Here is a 22879-nt window from a genome sequence, read left to right as displayed (position 1 = left end):
GTAATTCCAATTCTGTGATTCAGTTCTTCATGTGCAAAACACATGATGCCTCATCTCTTTTTAAATCTTTTAATTCAGATTAAGATTTGATAGCAAGATCAAGACCGGATTAGCAGAAATTCTTTCTTACCTGGTCCCCAGATAGGGGATAACGCAACTGGGTTTTATATGCCTAAATACACTTGTATGTGCACTGCTCAGTGTATGCACATGTATATATTTGTGTGTATATACCTGTATTCAACAGCTCTCTAATCTCAGCTGAAATAAAGTACTCCCATTAAGAAGAAACAACAGCTTTGTGCAAATGCAGACCAATTACTCTTAGCTAAAAAGGACAGATGTAGATAGAAAAAATACAATTACTATTTTCTATTTGGGATGTAACATTGTACATTTTCCAAGCTTGTCTGAGAAGATTTTTATAAAACTGATGAAAAGAGAAGATTTAAAATAAGATTGTTATATTAATTGAGTGTTCTTACTCTACTGAGGGAAAGAAATTATATTTCTGAACACTTACTTTATATCAATCTCCTATTAACAGAACCTGCTGAGTTAATAGCAAAAAGAAATACCAGACTTGTTTGGTGCTATTGCTTTTTTTATTTCCTCATATATGATTTAAGCAAAATTGTTAGGGAAGAACAGAGATACAGATTTGATGATACACTTCATTCCATGCTCCTCATAACATAAGGATCCCAAGAAATAAAATGTACATGTTTTAAAGTGGAAAGAATGTATCATCTAGGTATTTTTTTTTTCCCAAAACTGAAACAGTTATTTTCTGCTTTGATGAATCTGAATTCTTAGAGCTTCTAATTGATGTTCTTGGATGCCTGAGTACATGCACTGTATTCTGTTTGCTGTCCTATCTGTACTCATTTTGCTGATAATAGAAACAAAAGTAAAAAAAAAATAAAAAAAAAAATTCAATTTCCATTTTTTGCACCACAGATTCTCAGCACACCAAGGAAAAACTTGATATCATCCTTGAAGTTAAATCAAATCAATTAGATGTGACAGAAGGATCCTCCTGTTCACATGCATATTAGATATCTATTGAAATGTAGTGCAATGCATCACTGAGGTATGTCGAGTTTTCTTGCTTTTTTTTCTAGCAAAAAGCTTGCTTTTGCTAGCTTGCTTTTTTGTTGTTGTTTTTTAACCCTATAAGTTTGAGTTTATCATCCCCATTCCTTGGCACTCAATGATGTAGGTATCTTTACTGGGATCTTCCTCTTCTGATTTTGTCACAGTAAATTTGGCCTAAAAGAGGATTAGAAATATACATCACAAATTCAGTTATATGCAAGTTTAAATTTTCAATATCTGATGTCCAATAATTTATGCATATTACAGATTTTACTGATTTCATTACAAATATTAACATAAAGGTGGTAGAAGTATCTAACAATTCTAAAGGCATTAAACTCTAAAGTATGTTTAATTTATACGGGCAAACTCCCCCATAAATACTGTAACAGTTATTTTATCAATGCTTACCCTTGATGACAAAATTCAGTTCACACTGCCTGCATAAAACAGTGTGAATCTACAAAACTGCACCTTTCTTAGTTACTGGAATGCAACTGAGAGGATAAAATTCCTAAAGTTTTGGACTCACCTTTGTTAGCTGTTCTGCAAAGTGTATAGCAGTTTGTGTATGAAGTGTAATTGGTCCACTTTTCACTCTAGACACTCCCTTTGCTAATGCCATAAAAATGATCAGCTGAAAAGAGGGGGAAAAGGTCATTATTAAAGAACTCTTCAGATCCTAGGAAGTTACTGATTTAAAAAAATATATATTAAAAAAAATCCATGAAGTCTGTAAATGTAAAAACATTGTCTGCCAAATATCATAAAAGTTCATGTTGCTGAGTGTTAAGAGTGATCCAAAGCTCAAGAAGCTTGGAATTTACTAATGATTACAGAAGGGCTACTACTAGTCAAGTTTGCCACTAGAATTTGTGTTATTATATTTTACTTTGCTCCTCATTCCTCAGGCTTCCCCAAAGTCATGTCAGACTCCAGATTACAAGACTACCTTTGCGTAGAGAGAAAAACCCAGAAAAGGTTTTTAATTATAACACTTTATGATGACATATTCACCAGACAGACAGGAATACCTCCTAGATAATCTGTTCTCCAATAACTTTAACCAGGGAGCTACTTTTACTCCTATACACGCAGCACCAAATAGAAGCAAATTACTACTTCATATTTTATACCTACTATTTAATGATGTGTGCAAAGCCAGAAGCATCTGCGGTTCCAAAGAACTGCATGTAATATGCTAATTCTACTGATGTGAACCAGTACTGATGTGTACCACACCTGGAAACTTCTCAAGACTGGTTATCAATTAATTATTTAAAGCCATGCCTACTTGTGGAGATAAAATCCAACTTTGAAATCTATGTGCCATTCTTTCACTGTTCAGATTTACGTTATTTACAAGTAATATATACATAAATGTTCTTGCTACATCACCCTCATGTAAACACAAATAGGAGCCTTACTTGGTCTTGTAAAGAATCATCCACAGCTCCACCATGTTTAAGATTCTTCAGCAGTATCTCAGCTGCTTCAATGCCAACCTTGTCAGAATTTTTTCCTAACAGAGAAATGTAAGAAGTTAGGATGCTGCCAATTATTTTTAGCACATAAAAACTAGAGAAAACAAACAAGCAAACAACAACTTTTTAAACATTATTTCCATGCTCTTGCCTCAAATGTCTTCTTGAAAAAACTCCTGTCTTATGATGACATATTCCATAAGCAGTGGGAAGAACATAGCCCCACTTACAGTCAGAAAAACATTTTATTCAAACCATGTAGATCAAAAGTGCATCTATTCCTTTTAATCTAGATACACATCTAGATTCAATGCTGAACAAAACCTTCAGAGGTAAACCATAGAACCTGTATGTAAAGTCCAGAAGTATTTTCAACTCAGTGATTCTTAACAATCCTTTCTGATAAAAAGTGAATTTAATAATTTTGTAATTTTTTTTTGATACGTAAAAGCAGCTTAGAAATACAAAGTGCAATATTTTATCTACTGAGTTTCAAATCTGTTCATTTCCTCTATCCCTTATTAGTAAACAACATCCACTTAAAAATGCAACACTCAAAGCATCAGATTATACTTCAGTTTTATATTTTATAGAATATTAAGTTGATTCTGAAAGAGGTATATTCCATACAACTCTTACCTCTCTTGCCAAGTGACGACCCAGCTAACAAACAACCTGTTGATGTCTCTGCAACAATGCTGAGCAGAAAAAGTATTAAGAACAAAATCAGTCACATTACACTTCATCAGACAATTAATCAAGACCTAGCTAATCGACCAGTAATGTTGCAGGCATTAATAGAAAGTTTAGGCTTGTCTTACATTATTCCACTTCCAGTCCCAAAGGCTTGATCATCAGGTTCTCGAACAGGCTGAATGTTAATGTAAAGATCTCTGATTTCTTTTCTGATGCATCTCACTGCTGCTGCTGACATGTCTTTTGCCAGCTAACAAGATAAGAGGTAGAAACATTAATTAATTAAATGGTATAACTTTAGCGATAGATAAGGCTCATTAGCCTAATTATAAGTGGATCCTTTAATAAGGAGGCTAAGTTATTAACTAGAAAACCAAATGATTGTTATAAAACCCCTACAAGCAAGCACTGAAGATCATCTCTTCTGAGAATGTTCCCATAAACACTGAACAAATGACAGATTGTAGGGAGCTTCTATATATAATATATATAACATATAAAAATAAAGAATATCAAAGCTCCTGTAGCAATAGGAATTCCAATAATTATTCTCCTTACATATGGAGAAAGATTTCACTTTAGTCTTAATCAAGAACTCAAAGATCTTAGGGAAATCTTTAGACTAAAGTGAAAAAACTAAAGACCTTAGACTGTAAAAAAATGAAACAAATACCCAACAATTATTATGTACAAGATATACTCTGTAAGACATAATATATAAAATAACAATTTTAAATCAAAGGCATGTGGAGGCAGATGAAGCTTATCTTATCCCTGTGATATTCATACAGTCGGAGATTTTAAGACCAAACTCAGCACTCCACAGCTCTTCAAAAACTAGCCTGGTTTCTACTCTCTCTTCCTTTTCTGCTTCCTAGCCTGTGTGTGAGATGGAGCCCTGACGAGATTCCAACACTCATTCTCTGTAAACACAGATAGGATAGAAATAATGGAAAGGAGGAGGCATAAAGGGGCATTTATTTTATTTTATTTTAGGCTAACTTAACTTGTTCTGTCTAATCCCAGTAACAATAGTTGAAGCCTGATTTTGTCTACCTTCTGTCTATTACAGTGCACCATAGTTTAGCCGTGAATCTATGGAAAACAGCCATTATTTCAGATTTCACATAATTCACAGAAACATGAACTGTACATAGATATGATACCCCTCAATAGATACTAAATATTTTTGAATAGATGAAGGATATCACAGACACTGTTCTTATTTCCTATTTTAGCTGCTACCACATCCCTGTGCAATAACATTTTAGAAATGTCCAAAATTCTGTTTTATGGCCTGAATAATGCAATCCATTTAACACAACTACTTGGCTTATATGTGACTGCAGAGTACAGGAACAGTAGAGGTGTGCTAGAGAGGTTACATGCAATTTTATATAGATCCATGAAGTTGGATACCACCACAGCTATTATCAGCACTCACTTTTATAGGCAGTGCTCCAGCAACAAACGCTCTTCCGTATATCTTTGTCACGGTGCCACGTTCTGTTAAGTTTATTGCACTCAGCTCTTTGACTGGTGACATCTGGACTACAACTTCACCACCTCCCTGAGGATAGTAGCCCCTGTTTACAAACAGTAATCAGATATAATTAAATGTAAAGATCACAGGGAAACCCAGAAAATAAGCATAAGCCTCTTTGTATATTCTGTGATACATTCTCATGTTCTCTGTTACAATACATATCAATTTTGTTGGTATGCCTAAGAAATCTTTGTAATACAAGAATATTCTCCAATAGCATTACCTCAAAATATATATCTTATTAACTGCCCAACACTAACTTAACTGGTACCTCAGAAAAAGCTCAGTAATGGACTGACTGTTCAGCATGCACATCCCTCAGGGGTTAGTTCACTGGAAACATTAAAACAGTACCTGAAGGCTCAGCAATGAAAAAAAAAAAAAAAAAAGACAGGGAAGAACCACATAACAACCACGTAACATTCGTCATACAGTGATGGTCCACACAGGGGCTGCTAATACAGTTTAGTTAATGTAAGATAAATTCAGCCCTTAGATTGATTCAGAGCACCTTGTGTGTGCCTCCATGCTCGCAGATTGCTGTAAGGACTGCTTCTGCCACGCGACACTGTAACTCACCTCTTTTTTATGTCACAATTAAATGTGAAATTGAACTTTTCAACTATTGGCTTGAAAACCTAAAAACAAGCATATATAAAAACACACAGTGAATCTATTTTTAATTAATCATTTTCCAATATTTTATTCAGTCTTCAAAAAAAAAAGTTCCAAACAAAAATTTCAATTACATTATAAAAAGATAGGCAGTCTCATCCATACAGCTTATTTGAGGTTCCCCATATTTTATTCTGAATAACACTTTGTGTTAAAGGATTCTTTTTTGAGAAGAGGAAGAGAACAAATAACAATTCACAGAGCTTCCAGAATAAAGAATATATCTTAAGTGAATTTTGCTTTAGTAATTATGAGCAAACAGACAAGCCATTATTTCAGGGACTTCCACGAAGCATTGGTTGCTGTATACGTATGGTATACAGATAGTGTAATATTCCCATGCTTAATTCCGTAATTACAAATAAACTTGCAAAAGAGAAACAGAAGTAGGATAGTTATATTACATACGTAGGCATGAGTTGAAGGAATTTTTCCCTACCATGAGTGTGTAGTCTATCTGAGGAGCCATCTCAGCATTGGTCCCACCTTTAAAATGAAGTTCTGATGGGGAAGCAGCAAACAGCACACAGGGCATTGCTACCTGCATTAGTAGACACACGCTCCTAAAAGCGATTACAAGATACTCAAATGTCATGCGGTCACAATCTGTGTCGAATCACAACACACAGAGGGCAAATGACTTTACAGAGAATAAGTATTTGATTTTTAACATTATCTATAAAGTAAACTTATTACTCTTAAAAATAACGCTAATTAAAACTTCATGTTCTTGGCAAGCCTAAACATAAACACTTTTGTTTCACAATAATTGTACCTTTAATATTCCTGTTTGAAGTAAAAGTAATGTATGCTTCCTTAGTATACTGATGGTACTGTGAAAACTGTAGGGTTAGACAGCAGATGGTAAAAGCAGGAAAGGTTTAGGCAGCAATTTTAACAATTTAATATTTAATTAATAATAAAATACATAAAAACTTGCTAAATTGCTTAGAAGCTGTTCAACATCTCACACAAGAAAATTCAGGGGCATAGAAAATATGCTTTGAGATACATGATTCCCCTGTTACTGAATCCCTCCACATTTCATAGATAATAATGAACCTCAAAATAGTTTTACAAAAGTAAGTGAAACAGTTATGTCATGAGTGTTTCACGTTTGTGAACTATACTTTTTTTTTTTTTGATGACACACACTTGTGTTTAATTTTATTAATTCTTCTGCATTGTTGCCTACTCAAGCCTTTCTGCATTATGTTTAAGTAAAAGACGTAAAAGACATCAGCTTAGTTGTTTATACTATCATAATTCAGAAACATATTTCTCTTAAAGGAAACCTTAACTTATGCCTACCCTAGCTTACGCTTTCTAGTTCACAGCTAAACCCATTCTATTTTTTTGCAACAGATTCCTAGAACAAAGGATTCAACACAGTAAAAACAAAATGGAAGAACCACAGGGACAAAAACCAGCTGATTGAATATGCCCCAAGTTCCAAAAGACTAGTATACTGCACCACCATGTGCATATGTACAACCTTAAAATTGACTTTATTATATAAGAAGGACTAATTCAATATTTCATTGTATAATCAATATATTAATACATTAATCAATGTACTAATTCAACATCAGATATGTAATACCTTTGCAATGTATTTTTGCTTTTGTGAAATACCTATCTAATTTGATGCATTGACCTAACATTTCATGTGCTAATGGAAGAAAATAATTTTTTAAGCGCATGGGCATCTTTTTTTTTTTTTAACATTAATCAAATGTTCATCTTACAATTTATATGTAATTATATACTTTATCAATATATATCCTGCTTACATAGCAGGTGCTTTGCTCACATGTAGCAGACAGCACAGATCATGGCTCATTAGCCACGTATTAACGTTCTTTTTTCACCTCTTTTGTGACAATTTTAAAGTTACCAAAAGCAGTTAAGAGCAGTTGCTTGTCAATCATTATCCATGTACAAAGACATACCCTGCTGTTTTTGTATCTGCTATGTGGGTTCCACCTTTGATCTTCCCAGGAGTGAAGGTTATTTCTGTTGAACCAATTTCTCCACCCTCCAGCTTCCCTTCACATAAATCTCGAATGATCTCCAATCCAGACAGATGCTGGGGTCTTAAAGTCATAATACGAAGTTAAAGATCCATTCAAATAGACTACATAATCATGTTACATTAAAAAAAAAAAAAGTCAACTAATACATCAGTCAATATCAATTGCAGATTTAAAACAAGGATCAGAAATTCAATCTGGTTCCTACATTTCTCCTGAGTTCAGAGGAGCTAAAGGAGTAGCTTTCTGGTCATTCTGAAATTTGTAGGGTCCTGGTGTGTTTTCCAATAGAAAGGGTCAGGACAGACAGACAAGATGCAACAGTCACTGTCCTAATGTGATAAATGACAAAAATGTAATGGGATAATGCTGCCAAGTAGTATAATGATAGCAATACTGAACTGGAGCCAAAGCCGATTAACTGTTCCCAGAGCCATAAGAGAGCTAACAGTTAGTTCAGTGCTTGCATTTCCATTTGCTTGTGTAGTTTACATAGGAGAATAAATAAATAAATAAATAAATCTTTTTTTTTTTTTGTTACATTTTGAAGATGTCATTAAGAACTTGAGCTATGATTTTATTCAGTAGCCTAACAGGTTATTAACACAGTAAAGCTCATTATTAATTGACTGTCAAGCCCCTCTTAATATATGAATTTCCTTACATGAAAACCATTGGGAAATACAGCAAAACCCCCTGTATGCCATTCTACAGACTACTTTCAAGGCAGTTATGAAACAGTAGCATGGATAAGCGAGACTGTTTCAGTTAGCCTAAACTAACTACCTCAAAGCTCATATCTCTCCTGGATATGTTTAAAGACCAATAATCTTTTTTTTTTCTTCTTTTTTTTTTTTAAAAAAAAAAAAAGGCTGAAAAACTACACAACTACACATATATAAAAATGCTAAGGGATCAGTTTCCCTTAGTTATAATTAGAACTCATCCTAAATAAATGATGATTCTGACCTCCGTGTTTGTCTTACAAATGTGATGTTAGTCAAAAAGCACGTCACGAATTAACTGAGTTAATGAAGGAGCACAATTCTAGGCAGAAAAATGCCAATTATTAAATCAAGATGAGAAATGCAAGTAATGTGTCTTTGATGTTTCTGGTAGCGTTCAGAACACAAATGACTGCTCTGGGACACACAGATAGCATAGGAACTGTTTTGTATAGAATATAAAACATTTTGTATGGTGTATATGGTATATATGCTACATACTCAGTGATTAATGTTTCAGTGAGGCATTATACGATTACATTTTGTTTCACACCACGCAGGCTACTTTACCTTTGAAAATATTTTTCAGGCACTTTTAAGGCTGCGCTGCCTGACAGGTGGAGGCAGAGGGAGTGCCCTCACCTCCCCGGGCAGCAAGCCAGGGCCAGGGGGAGGAAGCTGCCTGAGGAAGGAGAGGGCAGAAAGCAAAGCGCAGCCCGGCTCTGCCTGCTCTGACGGGCCTGCTGCCTTCTGGCTTCCCTCCGCACTCGGTCCCTCCACGCCAGCGAGCCACAGGAAGACTTTTTGTTAAAAAATGCCGCTTCAAACACTGCCAGTGCGCGGTTTTTACCCTTGGAAGCGTTTCGGGGCCGTTACCTGAGTCCGGGCTGGCTCCTCCCGGCGCGGATGCGGCGCACGCGGAGCGGCAGGCCCAGCAGGCAGCTCAGCGCCGTGGACACGCGCAGGATCTGCCCGCCCTGTGGGGGGAACGGCGCCGTCAGCGCTGCGGCTCCCGCACCCGCACCCGCACCCGCCGCCCGCGGGCGAGGCGAGGCGAGCGGAGCCCAGCGGAGCCCAGCACGGCCCGGCGCGGATGCTCACCCCCTCCATGATGCCGCCGTCTATCTCCACCCTGTCCCCATCCATGGCTGGCAGCCGCGGGGAGCCGCAGCGAGCCCCGAGGACGGCGAGAGCCCGGCGAAGCAGCACCCACAGCCCGGTGTCGGTGCTGATGCCGGTGCCGGTGCTGATGCCGGTGCCGGTGCCGGGCGGCGGCGCTGGAGCAGGCGCAGAGCGGGCGGGCGGGGGCGGCGCCGCTGCCTGAGGAGCCGCCGCCGGGTCCCAGCGCCCGGGCGGCCGCGTAGCGGGCGGGGACAGCGCCCTGCTGCCCGCCCCAGCCACCCCACCCCGTCCCGTCCCGTCCCGTCCCGTCCCGGTGCAGGGATCGTTGCAGGACACACACACACACACACACACACGGGGCCCCTCGGGGAAGTTTATTCCAGCGGCCGCACCCTGCGCGCTGCCCCCGGGAGCTGGGGGGGCGCCGGGTGGCGGTGGCGCCGCGCCGGCCCCTCAGGGAGCGCAGCCGCTGCCTCAGCCCCTGGCCCCGGCCCCGGCCCCGGCCCCGCCGCGCGGTTGGCTGCGGCTCGCGGGGCTGCGCGCGGGTTGGCTGCCGGGTGGGAGGTGTGCGGGGCGGCGGCCGCGGCTGCCGGGCGAAGATGGCGGCGGTGACCGCGCTGCGGAGCGGCTGCCGGACCGCGGGGCGCCTGGTAAGGGACGGGCCGGGGGCCGCCGCGCCGAGGCCACGCCGCCAGGGGCTGGCGCCTCCCCTCAGCCCCTCGCCTCGGGGGCTCCCCGCGCCTCAGCGCCTGCTGCCGGAGGGACCCCTGCTCCCCCGGCAGGCCGCCCGCAGCCTGCTGGCGCTCGGCGGGCGTCTGGCGACATCCAGGAAAAAAAAGGATGCTTATTGCAATTCTGAAGTGTTGTGTTTGAATATTCTCCTTTTCTTCTTTTGTTTTTGGTTGTCAAGGGGAAGAGAGACAGGTGGTGGTGGTTCGTGGAGGCTGTAAGTTAGTCAGTAAGAAAGGAGCCCGGCGATCTTGGGTTAAATGGTGGAGAAATAACAGTTAGCTGGAGGCCAGGCAGGGTGCCAGGTGAATTATGGCAAGGAGTTATGTCTCTCGGGAATATGCTGGTAAGGCTGTTGGTTTAGCGTGTAGGTAACTTTATACTCGGAAATACAGAAGATGTATGCGAAACACATCCAAGATAATTAGATGGTCAATAAAAATGACTCAATATGACAGCAAGTCCAAAGAGTTCCATAGAGGAATACCCTTTAATAAGAAATAGTTGCCTTTGAGCACAGCACACTCAATATGACTTTGAAATTGAGTGTTACTTCATCAGGTATTCTGTTACCCGCGTGCTGTGTAACAACGCTTTGTTCTGAAGCCAGCAGTAGATTTCTAGGGTTGGAGGTGATTTAGAAAAGCACGGTAGGCTGCTTCTTATGGGAACAGTGCAAATTGAACTAAACGAGGCAAAACAGTTCTTCCCCAAATAGCATACAGCTTGCGTGTTGCCTTGGTTCAAGCCACAAGTCTCAGGTCATCCACAAAACAGTGGCTGATACCTCCTCAATACCAGTGAGAGACTGGAGCAGACCATTAGTCCCTTCTGCTGACGGTAACTCTGCTCCTTGAAAAAATGCCCAGGAAAGTATTGCCTTTAGGTTGTCATACAGCACGATAGTGGTGACGGAAACATAACTGCTAGTACTTTGCTACTTGGGATTTTTTATTATTATTTTATTTTTCCAGATACCAGGATCCATAGGTTATTTAACTTTTTTGTCATTTAGTACTTGCATGAATATGTATGGGTATGCGATGAATGTTAGAACTAATCTTGTCTTTTATATGCTCTTATTATTTCCTTACTTCGCATTATGCAGCAAGTAGTATTAAAGTGATTAAATACTGAATACAAGCATGGTCTTTTTATTTTATGGTATAAAATTGTTTACCTTGTTAGAAAGGAATACTGTTCTATGAAGAGATTGGATACTGTATTATTGCTTTAACATATTAGCACATCAGCTAGATAATGTGCAAAACCTGCAAACCAAAATAATTAAGTTATTTGAAATGCAGCAGTTTTGAATGATTCCTACAGATAGAAATCGAAATAGCATTGAAACTTCTGTAACAAAACCAGTCTGGGTTTTGGCAGAAACATTGCTAATTCGCTACCTGCTTGGTAGTAACTACCTGGTTACCAGATGTTAAAATCACATGGGAAGCATTATGAAACTTCACACTTAGAGACAGTTCAGAGATTTGATGTGCTCCTTGTGATCATCTTCACAGGTAAATACTGAATGGTTGCCATGTAGGTTTATATAAAGATAAAAGTTTTATTGTAAGTTTGGGACAAAAAGATCTTGTTGGACAAAAAAAATGTAACCATGTGGACAGACATACAAAATCAAGAATAGGAGCAAATAGGTTTCTGAAGACAGATTATATACCAATTTTTGAATTGAATTAAAATTTTAAATGTGTTCATACAATAGGATTTGTCAGCACTTACAATTACCATTTGCCTTTTTTTTTTTCAGGGAGAATTATTTGGAGAACTAACAAAAAGGATTTACTGTTTGTTCATGATAGGAGTTAGAAAAATACTCTAGATCAGTAGATGCAATCTTGGTAGCAGGCAGATGCAAAGTAACTCAATGTGACTTTGCTGTGTCCTTTACCAGAGTTTGTATTTTATAAATATTTGTTTCTAAAAGACGATATTAAATGTAACTTGCAATGCTAAATCAAATACTATAGAAAATGTACACTGTCAATTCAGAATTGTACAGATTTGGGGGTATCTATATTGTAAATGTGTAATATATAGTTCAAATAGTTCAACGGTTTGGGGGGTGGAGTGGGAGGGCAATTAGGAAGTTTAATAATACTCTATATTATTTGAAAGGATATTTAAAAAAAAGTTTAAATGAACTTTCCCATACAGGTGTCCTGTTTTCTGGCTCATCTAAGAAGATAATTTCTAAATTTTACAGTTGTGAGCTACTTGAGGTACATTGTAGCACCTGATTTTTTTAATCTCTAAATTAATTAGAGATAGTATCTACAGATAATTTTTATTTTTATGAATTTTACAGAACCCAAGACAACATAACACCAGAATTAGATTTAAGAAATATTACTAAATAAGAAAGGGTCTGAACTAACTTCTGTTGAGATTAATGATAAAATGCCTGTTTATTTCAATATAAGTGCTACTGGCTTTGCTTTTGACCAAAATCATGACTGATTACACGGTGCTTTAAAGCAGACAGTTTTCCATAAATAACCTTTCAGAAGATTTTTTGACCCTTTGATTCCTGAATGAATATAATTGCAATTGAAATTTACTTGAAGATGTTTGTCTCCTATACAATAACAGAAATAAAAGGGCAACTGTTTGTGCCCTCTGGTGTGAATTTCCTTTCCAATTTGCACTTCTGATCACCTTTTGATTGGAATAAGAACCAACAAAGAATAATATACTGATTTTTTTTCCCACAGTCTAGGGGACCTTTCCAGCATTTGTTCTGCATGAGAATATTCCAAATGGCTGATGTTTTTGCTATTATGTATGCTTTTTTGTGTGTGTCCTGATGAAACCAATTGTTTAGAGAAACTATAGCAACTACGAATCTCTTCAGGTCTTGTCATGATTTTTGTTAATTGATTATGTTACCGTGGCTTTAATCTCTCCATGTGTTGTGTTAGTAAAAGAAGTTAAAGACATTGCAAAGCTTATGCTAATTTAATGGTTATTATACATTCAGTACTTATTTGGTATAATTGTGTTTTCATAAGAATTTCTCTATATAAATTACAGTTAAACTGTTTTGTTACTGCTGTTGCATCAAGATTATTAAATGAGCTCTGCCTCCTCAGTCTAATATTTTAACACTTAAGACTTTTTTCCCCCAGGTTTGTGCTCACCACGTTAGATCGTGCAGCAGCATTCGCTTTGTAAAATCAAAATATGTGTGCGTGTTTGACAAATCTGCCTTCAAGTTTAGTCATCAACAGCGATTATTCAGAACATCTGCTGGTAATCTTTTTCATAATAAAATTATTTTATTTTGCTATTTTATGAACGTTATGTTAGAGACTTCTATATGCTGGTATATAGACCATTTTTAATGTATTCAGATCATTCTGTCTTATATTTAATATTAAACATGCTGTTTTTCTTTATTGTCTGTTTTAAGTTTCGTGTGGCCAAATTGTCCAGTTTAAGCTTTCTGATATTGGAGAAGGGATTACAGAGGTGACTGTGAAAGAATGGTAAGCTAAGCTTTCTTATATATAAGAAATATACTAAGAAATCAGCAAGTAGTTTGAGTATTATTGATAATTGTCAATAATTCAGTTATTTACCTGACAGTGTTTTCTGTGAAGTTTTTCAAGTTTTGTTTTCATTGCATACAGTAAGCTTTATGTTTTGTATATTTGTAATCTGCTTCATTTGAAAATGGGAAATAAATGGGTGGGGGGAATGGGGTGCCCTAACTGAACCTGTTCATAGGCTTTCCTTTAGTGTTTTCAGGGTACAGGAGGTCTTGGCTGTACTTTAGAAAAAAATACAACTCTAGAGAATCTATGTAAAATTATGTTTTACCCCTTTTTCATTAAATTTAACGAAATATTTAAACATTTAAATTGTTGCTAGAAAGCAGGTGATGTTTGGATTAAGCAAAAACAAAGTGTCCAGCAGAGGGAGCAAGGCAGTGTTAGAATGTCTCACTCTTTGTACACACAGGTGCAATATCACTGTGTAGGAGACAGATTCCGGCTTCTAGATTCTGTTCTGAAACTGATGATACACTGATCCTGACAACTCAAAACAGACTTCTTCAGCTTCAAACTAAGCTAGGCTTATTCTTATTTTTACATGGTTTATTATCTGCCAAAAAAACTCTGCTTAGCTAAAGTAATAGTAAAAATTGTATATGTGGTGATATTCTGAAACATTGTGGCATTGCTCAAAAAACATTTTTGTGTGACATCTGGCAAAAGGTATATAGCAAATGTATCCAGTATGTGTGATTTGTCATCTTATCTGGAATGCATTTAACATTGTGGAGATAGACATAACTGAATTTACCAAAAGAATACACAAAGTGGATTTTAACAGTTGTTATGTTTATATTAACATGTTCCTTTTTGTTTAGGTATATAAAAGAAGGTGATAGCGTTTCTCAGTTCGATAGCATCTGTGAAGTACAAAGCGATAAAGCTTCTGTTACTATTACCAGTCGTTATGATGGCATCATTAGGAAACTCCATTACAACTTAGATGAAATTGCTTATGTTGGAAAACCATTAGTGGACATTGAAATTGATGCTTCAAAAGGTATTGCAAGCAGTTTTTTCTATTGCATATTTTATTGTCATAAACCATCAGATTGATGGGGGAGTTTACTTTTTCCTCCTGAAAATGATAAATGTGAAATTGACTTTTCGTTCTGTAAAGTCAAGAAGATTAAGTGGAAAATGTTGTGATACTGTTAGAATTTAAAACTTCAAAGGCCAGTTACTTCCTATTGAAAACTCAAGCAGCAGTCTTTAGCACTGTGTTCCCTTCCCCAGTATCTCATGTGAGGAATAGGTAATATATATATATATATATTTTTTTTTTATTGTAAGAAATTTGGGACAGTGTTCACTGTCCATTTAACTTTTTCTTGAGTTAGAAAATTTAAATCAAGTTCTGAAATCTATCAAATTCTTATAGAATAGTCTAATAAAGTTATTTTTTTCATTTTATTTTCAGGTGTTGCCCCAGAAGAAGATGTTGTTGAAACACCTGCTATGTCTCATGAAGAACACACGCACCAAGAGATAAAAGGTCACAAAACATTAGCAACGCCTGCAGTTCGTCGCCTTGCTATGGAAAACAATGTAAGTTTGCTGAATCGCATCTGGCCACATTTTATCCCTCTTTTATAAATCAGTTGATTGACTGAGAGGATATTGATTAGAGGAAAGTACAGTGAGAAATGACTTATTTGCAATTTTATTTCAAATGTGTAAAAAATGTAGCAATGGAGAGAATGATGCTTTCTGATGATTATGACTTATAGGAAAATAATTACTGGGCTTAAAATGAAGCTAGGGTGCTCTAGGGTAGAGGTTTTAGAAAACCTTTTTTAGAGGGGAAAAAAGAATGAAGTATCAAAATGGATTTCTGTGACAAAGGAGGGAAGAAAGAAAAATCAGTTCTCAGCTTTAGGTAGTTTGTTCTGTTCTCCAGATTTGTGTAAGAGCAGGGGATGGACTAGGTGGTCCTTTAAGGACTTTTTAAATTCTTTATATTTTTTTGGTGAATCTATGAATATTCCACTGTTTTTGAAAGCTTGTTTAATTTTTCTCCTAAAAATGCACCACAATAAAGAGAGAAATTTAAGTGACAACTAATTTTCTTCAAATTAATGTTTTACCACTGATCATGTAATAAAGAGGTAAGTAGCATTTGTCCCTCCTTAAGTATGCAGTTAGACACCTTGCGGGGCCTTTTAGATGATCTGAGCAAAGTTGAGTACCTAGTAAATTACTGAAAGTGTCACCTGCCTGCTGCAGAGACAGATGTATTCTTAGGGATCGTGGGTAAAATGCTACTAAGTTGTAGTTAGAATTAAAGCTTTATTATTTCACAGAATTTTGTAATTAGCATAGCACACAATTTCATAAGTAGTGTAGCTTATGGTTACTTAGCTTTTGTTCTAATTAAATGGAGGTGTCCTTGACCACCAGAAAATCGTGTGTTTTGCTGTGTAGTGGCATGTCTGGTCCAAATCCTGCCTAGGACTCGTAGCTACTTGATTTTATAGGCAACGCTCTGTGTGCTGTTTTGCTTCCCTGTTCTGTGATGGGGTCATATCCTGGTTCGTCAGGTGCACAGAACCTACAAGATGCTGGAAGGGAGGGAAATTGTAGGCATGTTGGATTAATACTTGGAATAATGAACTGTTTCTCACAATATTGAATATTTTTATATCTCTGTAAAGCAAGTGTCATAGCTTGTTATGTACTTTTCAGATTAAATTGAGTGAAGTTGTTGGAACAGGGAAAGATAACAGAATCCTTAAGGAAGACATACTCAATTATTTGGCCAAACAAACAGGAGCTATTCTACCTCCCTCACCAAAGGCTGAAATTATCCCACCACTGCCAAAATCAGAGACAGTGCCAACTGCTCCAAAGGACAAAGCACGCAAAATTCCTGTACCTGTTTCCAGACCGATTGTGTTTTCAGGAAAAGACAAAACTGAACCTATAACAGGTAATTCATGAAACATGAAGTCTTGACATGATGTTCACAGTAGACTACCAGTAAAAGTTACTCAATGAATATTTATGAAATAATTGTTCATGTTTTGGTTGGATGGATTTGGGTTGCAAATTGGAGAGAAAAAAAAAACGTTTTCTCGTTGCCTTTCAGGCAGTATTGGCTTGTAGAGCGAATAGTGCAGAAATAGTGCAGATCACTGTACTACGATACTGTGATTTCAAAAATATACAGAGGAGAGAGATGCACTAATATGATCTGAAATAATAAAGTTGTAAAAATTGAGCTGTATGTGCTGAATAACTGTTGGCCCTAAGGTGGACTTTACCCTGTGCTTTTTTTAAAGTTTAGTAATTTTAGCATAAACAAATAATTGGAATTTCACCATAACTTCCCAGAAGTTAATTTTCTTGGAGTATGAAGTCAGTGAATATTTTCCAGGTTTTCACAAGGCAATGGTAAAGACTATGAATGCAGCTTTGAAGATCCCTCACTTTGGTTATTGTGATGAGATTGACTTGACTCAGCTTGTTCAGTTGCGAGAAGAGATGAAACCTTTAGCACAAATTCGTGGAATTAAGCTTTCATTTATGCCCTTCTTCATAAAGGTGAGACAACCAGTAGAGGGCTATTTGAAGTACTAATGCTGTTTTTTAAGAAGATTTAAAATCTTCTGATCAATTATTGTTGTAGGTTGGAGCACCTCTATCACCTGAAAAATCACAGATCACAAGAAAAGTATCAGTTTTTCTTGTTTATTGAACTGCTCATCAATTTAGTGTTGGAATTGTAGCCAGGGTTAGATAATACCATGGAAATTATTTGAAATACTGATGGAGAAAGATAAAGCAGACAAAGCATTACTTAGGAAAGGGGTAAGCATCACTGGGTATTTAAATTAAACAAAACAAATTTAGCAAACTATTGGTATTTTTAGTGAGCTCCATTAAAATTAACCTCACGTGTGGAACACAATTTAATTTTGGTTTGGTTTGGTGTCCTTTGGTATTGAATCTCTCAGGTGAATGAGTATGTCTCTTCTGTTGTTCAGGTGAATTGAGTCCGTGTCCTCTCTTGTTCAGGAGACCAGGCACTTGTACTCATTTAGTTGTCATGTTTTATTTCCAACTGTTGTCATCACTGAAGGCTGAATGCATAGTTTAGTCTAAAACTTAGGATAATGCTATTTCAACTGGAGTGTTAAATAAGCTCTTAATCTTCTCACTCGTTTTAGGCAGCATTAATAGTCCCTGAAAAAATAGTCATTTAAGTGGGGAGTTCAGAATGACACTGCTGAGGCATCTTGTAACTTTTTTTCTTGGGCTATTTGATTTGAATTCTTGAACAGGAAATAACAAATACTGATTCAATTTCAATTATATTTCAAAAAGGGATTATCTTTTATATGTCTGTTTCATCTATCTTTGTTTTCTGGAAGTTTTTCTTCTGTTTTCCTAATCATGATGAAACATCAACACACAAAGAGCTTAGGAGAGTTGAAGCCACGTTTTATTGCACTAAGAACCAAATTGTTATCAATCTAAATTCTCTTACCATTTCTTGCTTTCCATGTACCTCTCTGAGATATAAAGTATAACAATCTATTTTTTGTTTATATTTAACAGGCAGCTTCTCTAGGATTATTGCAGTATCCCATTCTTAATGCTTCTTTGGATGAAAGCTGTCAAAACGTCACATATAAGGTTTGTAAACTACTGATAAAAATTGTGAACAGAAAATCCAAGCTAACAGCTAATGAGGACTTTTCAGAACGTCTGACCTAATTGTAATGACTTGTACTAAAATTATAGTGTGTACTGTCTCTGGCTAGGATGGAGTTAAGTTTTCCCACAGCTGTGCTCTGTTTTTGTAGCTGGGACAGCACTGTTATCACACTGAGGCTTTGTCCATTGCCGAGCAGTGCTGGCACAGCATTAAGACCCTCTCCCCAGCCTACTGGCTGTGGGTGGGCAAGAGGTGGAGAAAGGACACGGTCAGGGCAGCAGACCCAAACTAGCCAAGGGGTATTCCATGCCATGAAGTCATGCTCAGCAATAAAATCTGCAAAAGGGGAAGGAGAAGAGAGGGCTCCTGTTAAGAGAACATCTGTCCTCCTGACACACTGCTACATGTATTGAGGCCCCACTTAAGACATGTCTGAACATCACTTGTTAATGGGAAGTAGAAAATACTTTTTTTCTTTCTTTGCTTCCATGAACCTTTTGCTTTTTTTTCTATCTGAAATTATCCTTATCTCAACCTGTGAATTTTTTTTTTCTTCTGTCCATCATACTTTACTCCCTTCCTCTCCTTTTGAGGAGAGGGAGTGAAAGATTGATTGTGGTGGAGGTTAGCTGTCCATTGGTGTGAAACCACCAATTGGTGTTGTACTGGAAAATAATTTGAGGATCTAGATTCTGTCTAAGATTAGATTTGGTTCAATATACATCTAATTTCTGTGGTTTGTTTAATGTTACTTTTAAAGTTACTTTTACTTCTTTATTTGGGTTTGTTCTCAAAAATACATACTATAATGATTTCCTAGTTTTCACCTGAAGATGGACCAAGCAATTCAAATGAGAACATCTGAAATCCAGTGACAGTAATTTTTAGTAATGACACAGTTGTTCTACTGTTCTGACTCTCAGCCCTTACATATTAAACTCATAAGATAAATTTAATAAAACATTTAAATTTCATACAAAGCACTGGTGGGATATTTCTGGAAAACAAGTGCCTGTTTTCTAAGGTACTGTATATAATACACATAATGGTAAAAGGTCCTGAAGCTCCTGCCTGAAGCTCCTGTTTTGCTGTTTTGTCAGACTCTTGTAGACGAATCCTTACATATTTCTTCTACAAAATGAAAGACAACTCACTTTCCTTTTTTTTTTTTTTTTTTTTTTTTTTTTACTGTTTTTCATATAATAGTGTTCTGTAGTATTATAGTGTTCTCTTCTAAACTGATAGTCGTTTTAAAGATGGTTGTATGGGTAACAAAACATTAAATATTTTCAGTGCAAAATTGATTCCAGATTTTGTATTTCCTGGAGGTGAAATTCCCACAAAAATCAGTTTGGACTTACTTTGCAGATGTGAAAAGCTAATTCTAAAAAATTTACGTCCATTCCTCTGTTCAAAATAGTATAGAGGAGCTTAATGTAGAGAAAGCTTCCTTGGTTAAAAGTATGTATATATTCTATTGTGCGTGCGTATATATATTATTGCCAATATATATAATTTTGAAAGCATTCTTCAAGTTTTTTTTGTGTGCAATACATGTTATGTTGACTGTTTATGTTAATGTCCAGTTAATGAAACTTATTGTAGGCTTCGCACAACATTGGAGTTGCTATGGACACAGAACAAGGTTTAATTGTCCCAAATGTGAAAAATGTTCAAGTCTGCAGCGTCTTTGAGATTGCTTCTGAATTAAATCGCCTCCAAGCCTTGGGTTCTGCTGGCCAGCTGGGAACAAATGACCTCACTGGGGGAACGTTCACCCTTTCAAATATTGGCACAGTAAGTACCAGAAAAATGAGAACATAACCTGAAAACTGCTTCTGAAATTAACACTCTAATTTAAGTTTAATATGCAAAGAAAAAAATGATTAACAATTCATTCTAGAAACAATCAACCTTTTCAAATAAATTATATAATTATTCTTTAACTGATAATATCTCTAGCATTTTCTTTTTTAGATTGGTGGCACTTACGCCAAACCAGTAATAGTACCTCCTGAAGTAGCTATTGGAGCACTTGGAAAGATACAGGTATATTAACTTAGTGACGTGTTTAATTCTAGTGAACTAAGGTCATATTAAATGATAATGTTCTTAGATATATTTATATTATATTTATATTTATATATATATAAACATACATGTGTGCACACACATATATATATTGTGTGTGTATACATATTCACAAAAACATGACCTCTTTCTGTTATATGAATGCATAGCTTGTGATTGAAAAGTTTTGTGGTAATTTTAGATGGCTGGCCAGAGATGCCAAATGTTTCAGTAGAAGTCTTTTATGCCAAAAATTCAGATTTATTTTCTAGAATTCTGTTATATTCACTCACATATAAATTTAATCTTCTAGTTATTAGTAAATATAATAAATTATAAGTTTTGCAACATGGCAATAGCACTCTTGCTATGATCACGGAAAGAACTTGAGACTAAAAAAGTATTCTAATAATACTTAGTGTAATGATCCAGATGGCTGAATCTATACAGAACTCTGTATGGTTAAGGCAACTTCTTTTTTTCTGAATTTGGGGATTTAAATTTTTAATGTAGACATTTGAGATCAATACTGAACATGACAATATTAACTAGATTTACTTTTCATATGTTCTTTCTGTGATCCTTTTGCTTAGGGAATGCTTTAGGGACACTGTCATTTTGAATGCTAGCAGTGAAAGAAACTATTCAGGAGGGGGCTTTTGAGTCAAGAAAGGTTTTCACTACTTCAGTATTTCCAGGATGGTGGAAACAGGATACAGCTCTTTCTTATATAGGTTCACAATATATTCTCATCTGCAGCACGAAGAATGATGGAAGCTCTTTCATTTCTGAATGGCACTACTGTTACCTGTCTGCCTAATTTAGTCAAATGTTTGAATTTAGATTAACAAATTAACAATAAAACTACAGATTTGTTAATTAAAATATTTCATATTTCTATTTTATTCCTTTCTCTGATTTTTAGATTCTTCCTCGGTTTAATGGAAAAGGTGAAGTATTTAAAGCACAGATAATGAATGTGAGCTGGTCAGCTGATCACCGCATTATTGATGGAGCTACAATGGCCCGATTTTCTAACTTGTGGAAATCTTATTTGGAGAACCCTGCTTCAATGCTGCTAGACCTTAAATAAAGGAAACCATGGCTAGAATATGCCTCTAAATTTTTCATATTAGACTGAAGAATTACAAAAGCTGGCTCGGCTAGCACATGCCCTTTGCTACTTACATTATATAACAATTTTATGTGGTTAAAAGTTCTCAACAGCTTAAATCAGTCTATCAATTAATTGTTACTTCTTTTAATTAGTAGTGCTGTAATTTCTGCTACAGCCAGCTGTCAATAGGTCATGGCGCGACTTCTGAATGTGGTGATGGATTGTCTTTATTTTGCCTTTTGTAATACATATGGTCATGAGGCTGGTCTAAATGAATCACTGATCGATCTACGTCTGCAATATTTTTAAACTGATTAACCGGTTTTGAAGGGAAAAGCTTGCAGTTGTTCTTTGTTGGAAACATAAATTTATTTTAACAGGTAATATCCAAATTCCCAAAAGAAGTTATGCAAAAATCAAACATGAATAAAATACCTATTATGCTTCTGCTGTAAGATGTCCAGAGAGCTTTTTGTTATTTAACTAATTAACCTCTCAAAACTTTTGGTACTCCACTTTTTCCTGGCATTATATGCACAGGTACTCTTTATCAAATGATAAAGGGAAGAGGGCACACTTATTCAAATGCTTACTGATAACATTTAATGATAACTATTGGGGCCTTAAAACTGTCTAGAATATACTGTATTTTTGTAGGCTGTAAGTAGTTGCAATCTTTAAATTCCTTCCAGTTATTTTTGTTTCTTACAGAAAGGATGTCTGTGGGAAAAAAAAAAAAAAAAAAAAAAGAGGATCTTACTAGTTACTCTGTGGTTAGATAAGCCTGACAATAAGCAGAATGTGTTCTAAAAGTTTTCACCATCTTGTGTTATTGATGTTCAGATACTAGAATCTGACAGGTTACTCTAATACAACAAAGAATTAGTATTAAAAAAATACTATGTGGGATAACGGAGATCCAAGGCAAGTAATTAACAGGTTCAAGTTAATGCCTTCAGAACAGACGATAGTAATGTTTCTTTAAGGTAAACTAAACAGATGGTAAGGATTATAGTTGTGTTTAACAGGAAATACAAAGAAAATAGTTGGATATAAATGCCTTTTAGAAATGTAAGCTGGACAGTTACATGGCCTTAAAAATTAATATGCAAATTGGACATTTTCTCCTTTCTTTAGATATATCAAAAACAGGAGCATTCTCCAAAATAGTAGACCAAAGTAGTCTAATATATTTAGCTGTGAAGATGCAAGACACAAGCTACCAGAGGTAGAATCTCTGTTACCCTTGATGCTGAGACTGAGCAAGAGGAAAGCTGGTAATGTAGGTGGAGAGTATACATGTAAGGTGCTATTTATATTTTTATCGTGGTATAGGGGTCTTT

At 36.6% G+C, this 22879-nt stretch overlaps 2 protein-coding genes across 4 annotated transcripts; one reads left to right on the top strand and one right to left on the bottom strand.

Annotated features, from left to right (window-relative positions):
* Nucleotides 1-583: 583 nt before the first annotated feature.
* RTCA (RNA 3'-terminal phosphate cyclase) lies at nt 584-9661 on the bottom strand. Its single transcript, XM_027463041.3, has 11 exons — nt 9359-9661; nt 9134-9234; nt 7452-7595; nt 5939-6062; nt 5404-5462; nt 4723-4864; nt 3404-3528; nt 3222-3280; nt 2526-2620; nt 1631-1735; nt 584-1272 (listed from the first exon to the last, which is right to left on the bottom strand). The coding sequence occupies exons 1-11, from the start codon at nt 9401-9403 to the stop codon at nt 1174-1176; spliced, it is 1098 nt and encodes a 365-aa protein (XP_027318842.2). The 5' UTR covers nt 9404-9661; the 3' UTR covers nt 584-1173.
* Nucleotides 9662-9715: 54 nt separating this feature from the next.
* DBT (dihydrolipoamide branched chain transacylase E2) lies at nt 9716-21991 on the top strand. Of its 3 annotated transcripts, none has more exons than XM_072042079.1 (12): nt 9716-10029; nt 12290-12354; nt 13261-13384; nt 13545-13620; nt 14508-14689; nt 15110-15237; nt 16375-16618; nt 17066-17232; nt 18250-18327; nt 19955-20146; nt 20327-20398; nt 21345-21991. In XM_072042079.1, the coding sequence occupies exons 6-12, from the start codon at nt 15148-15150 to the stop codon at nt 21510-21512; spliced, it is 1011 nt and encodes a 336-aa protein (XP_071898180.1). In that variant the 5' UTR covers nt 9716-10029; nt 12290-12354; nt 13261-13384; nt 13545-13620; nt 14508-14689; nt 15110-15147; the 3' UTR covers nt 21513-21991. The 3 variants fall into 3 exon arrangements, with proteins under 3 accessions (XP_071898180.1, XP_027318837.1, XP_071898179.1); XM_072042078.1 differs by lacking the exon at nt 9716-10029 and adding an exon at nt 10063-11631; XM_027463036.3 differs by lacking the exon at nt 12290-12354 and having other exon boundaries at nt 9872-10029.
* Nucleotides 21992-22879: the final 888 nt, after the last annotated feature.

Source organism: Anas platyrhynchos, chromosome 8 (genome assembly GCF_047663525.1).
Source record: "Anas platyrhynchos isolate ZD024472 breed Pekin duck chromosome 8, IASCAAS_PekinDuck_T2T, whole genome shotgun sequence".
NCBI lineage: Eukaryota > Metazoa > Chordata > Aves > Anseriformes > Anatidae > Anas > Anas platyrhynchos.
This window is presented reverse-complemented; position numbering and strand designations above follow the sequence as displayed.

Bases quoted from the DNA above. Each gene is read 5' to 3' on its own strand.
- RTCA (XM_027463041.3), bottom strand. From the start codon at position 9,403: ATGGATGGGGACAGGGTGGAGATAGACGGCGGCATCATGGAGGGG. The intron at 7,596-9,133 runs GTAACGGCCCCG...TATGACTTTAAG, and splicing joins AGGAGCCAGCCCGGACTCAG to ACCCCAGCATCTGTCTGGAT. The intron at 1,273-1,630 runs GTGAGTCCAAAA...ATCCTCTTTTAG, and splicing joins TTGCAGAACAGCTAACAAAG to GCCAAATTTACTGTGACAAA.
- DBT (XM_072042078.1), top strand. From the start codon at position 11,544: ATGTTAAAATCACATGGGAAGCATTATGAAACTTCACACTTAGAGACA. The intron at 13,621-14,507 runs GTAAGCTAAGCT...CTTTTTGTTTAG, and splicing joins GAGGTGACTGTGAAAGAATG to GTATATAAAAGAAGGTGATA. The intron at 18,328-19,954 runs GTTTGTAAACTA...AACTTATTGTAG, and splicing joins GTCAAAACGTCACATATAAG to GCTTCGCACAACATTGGAGT.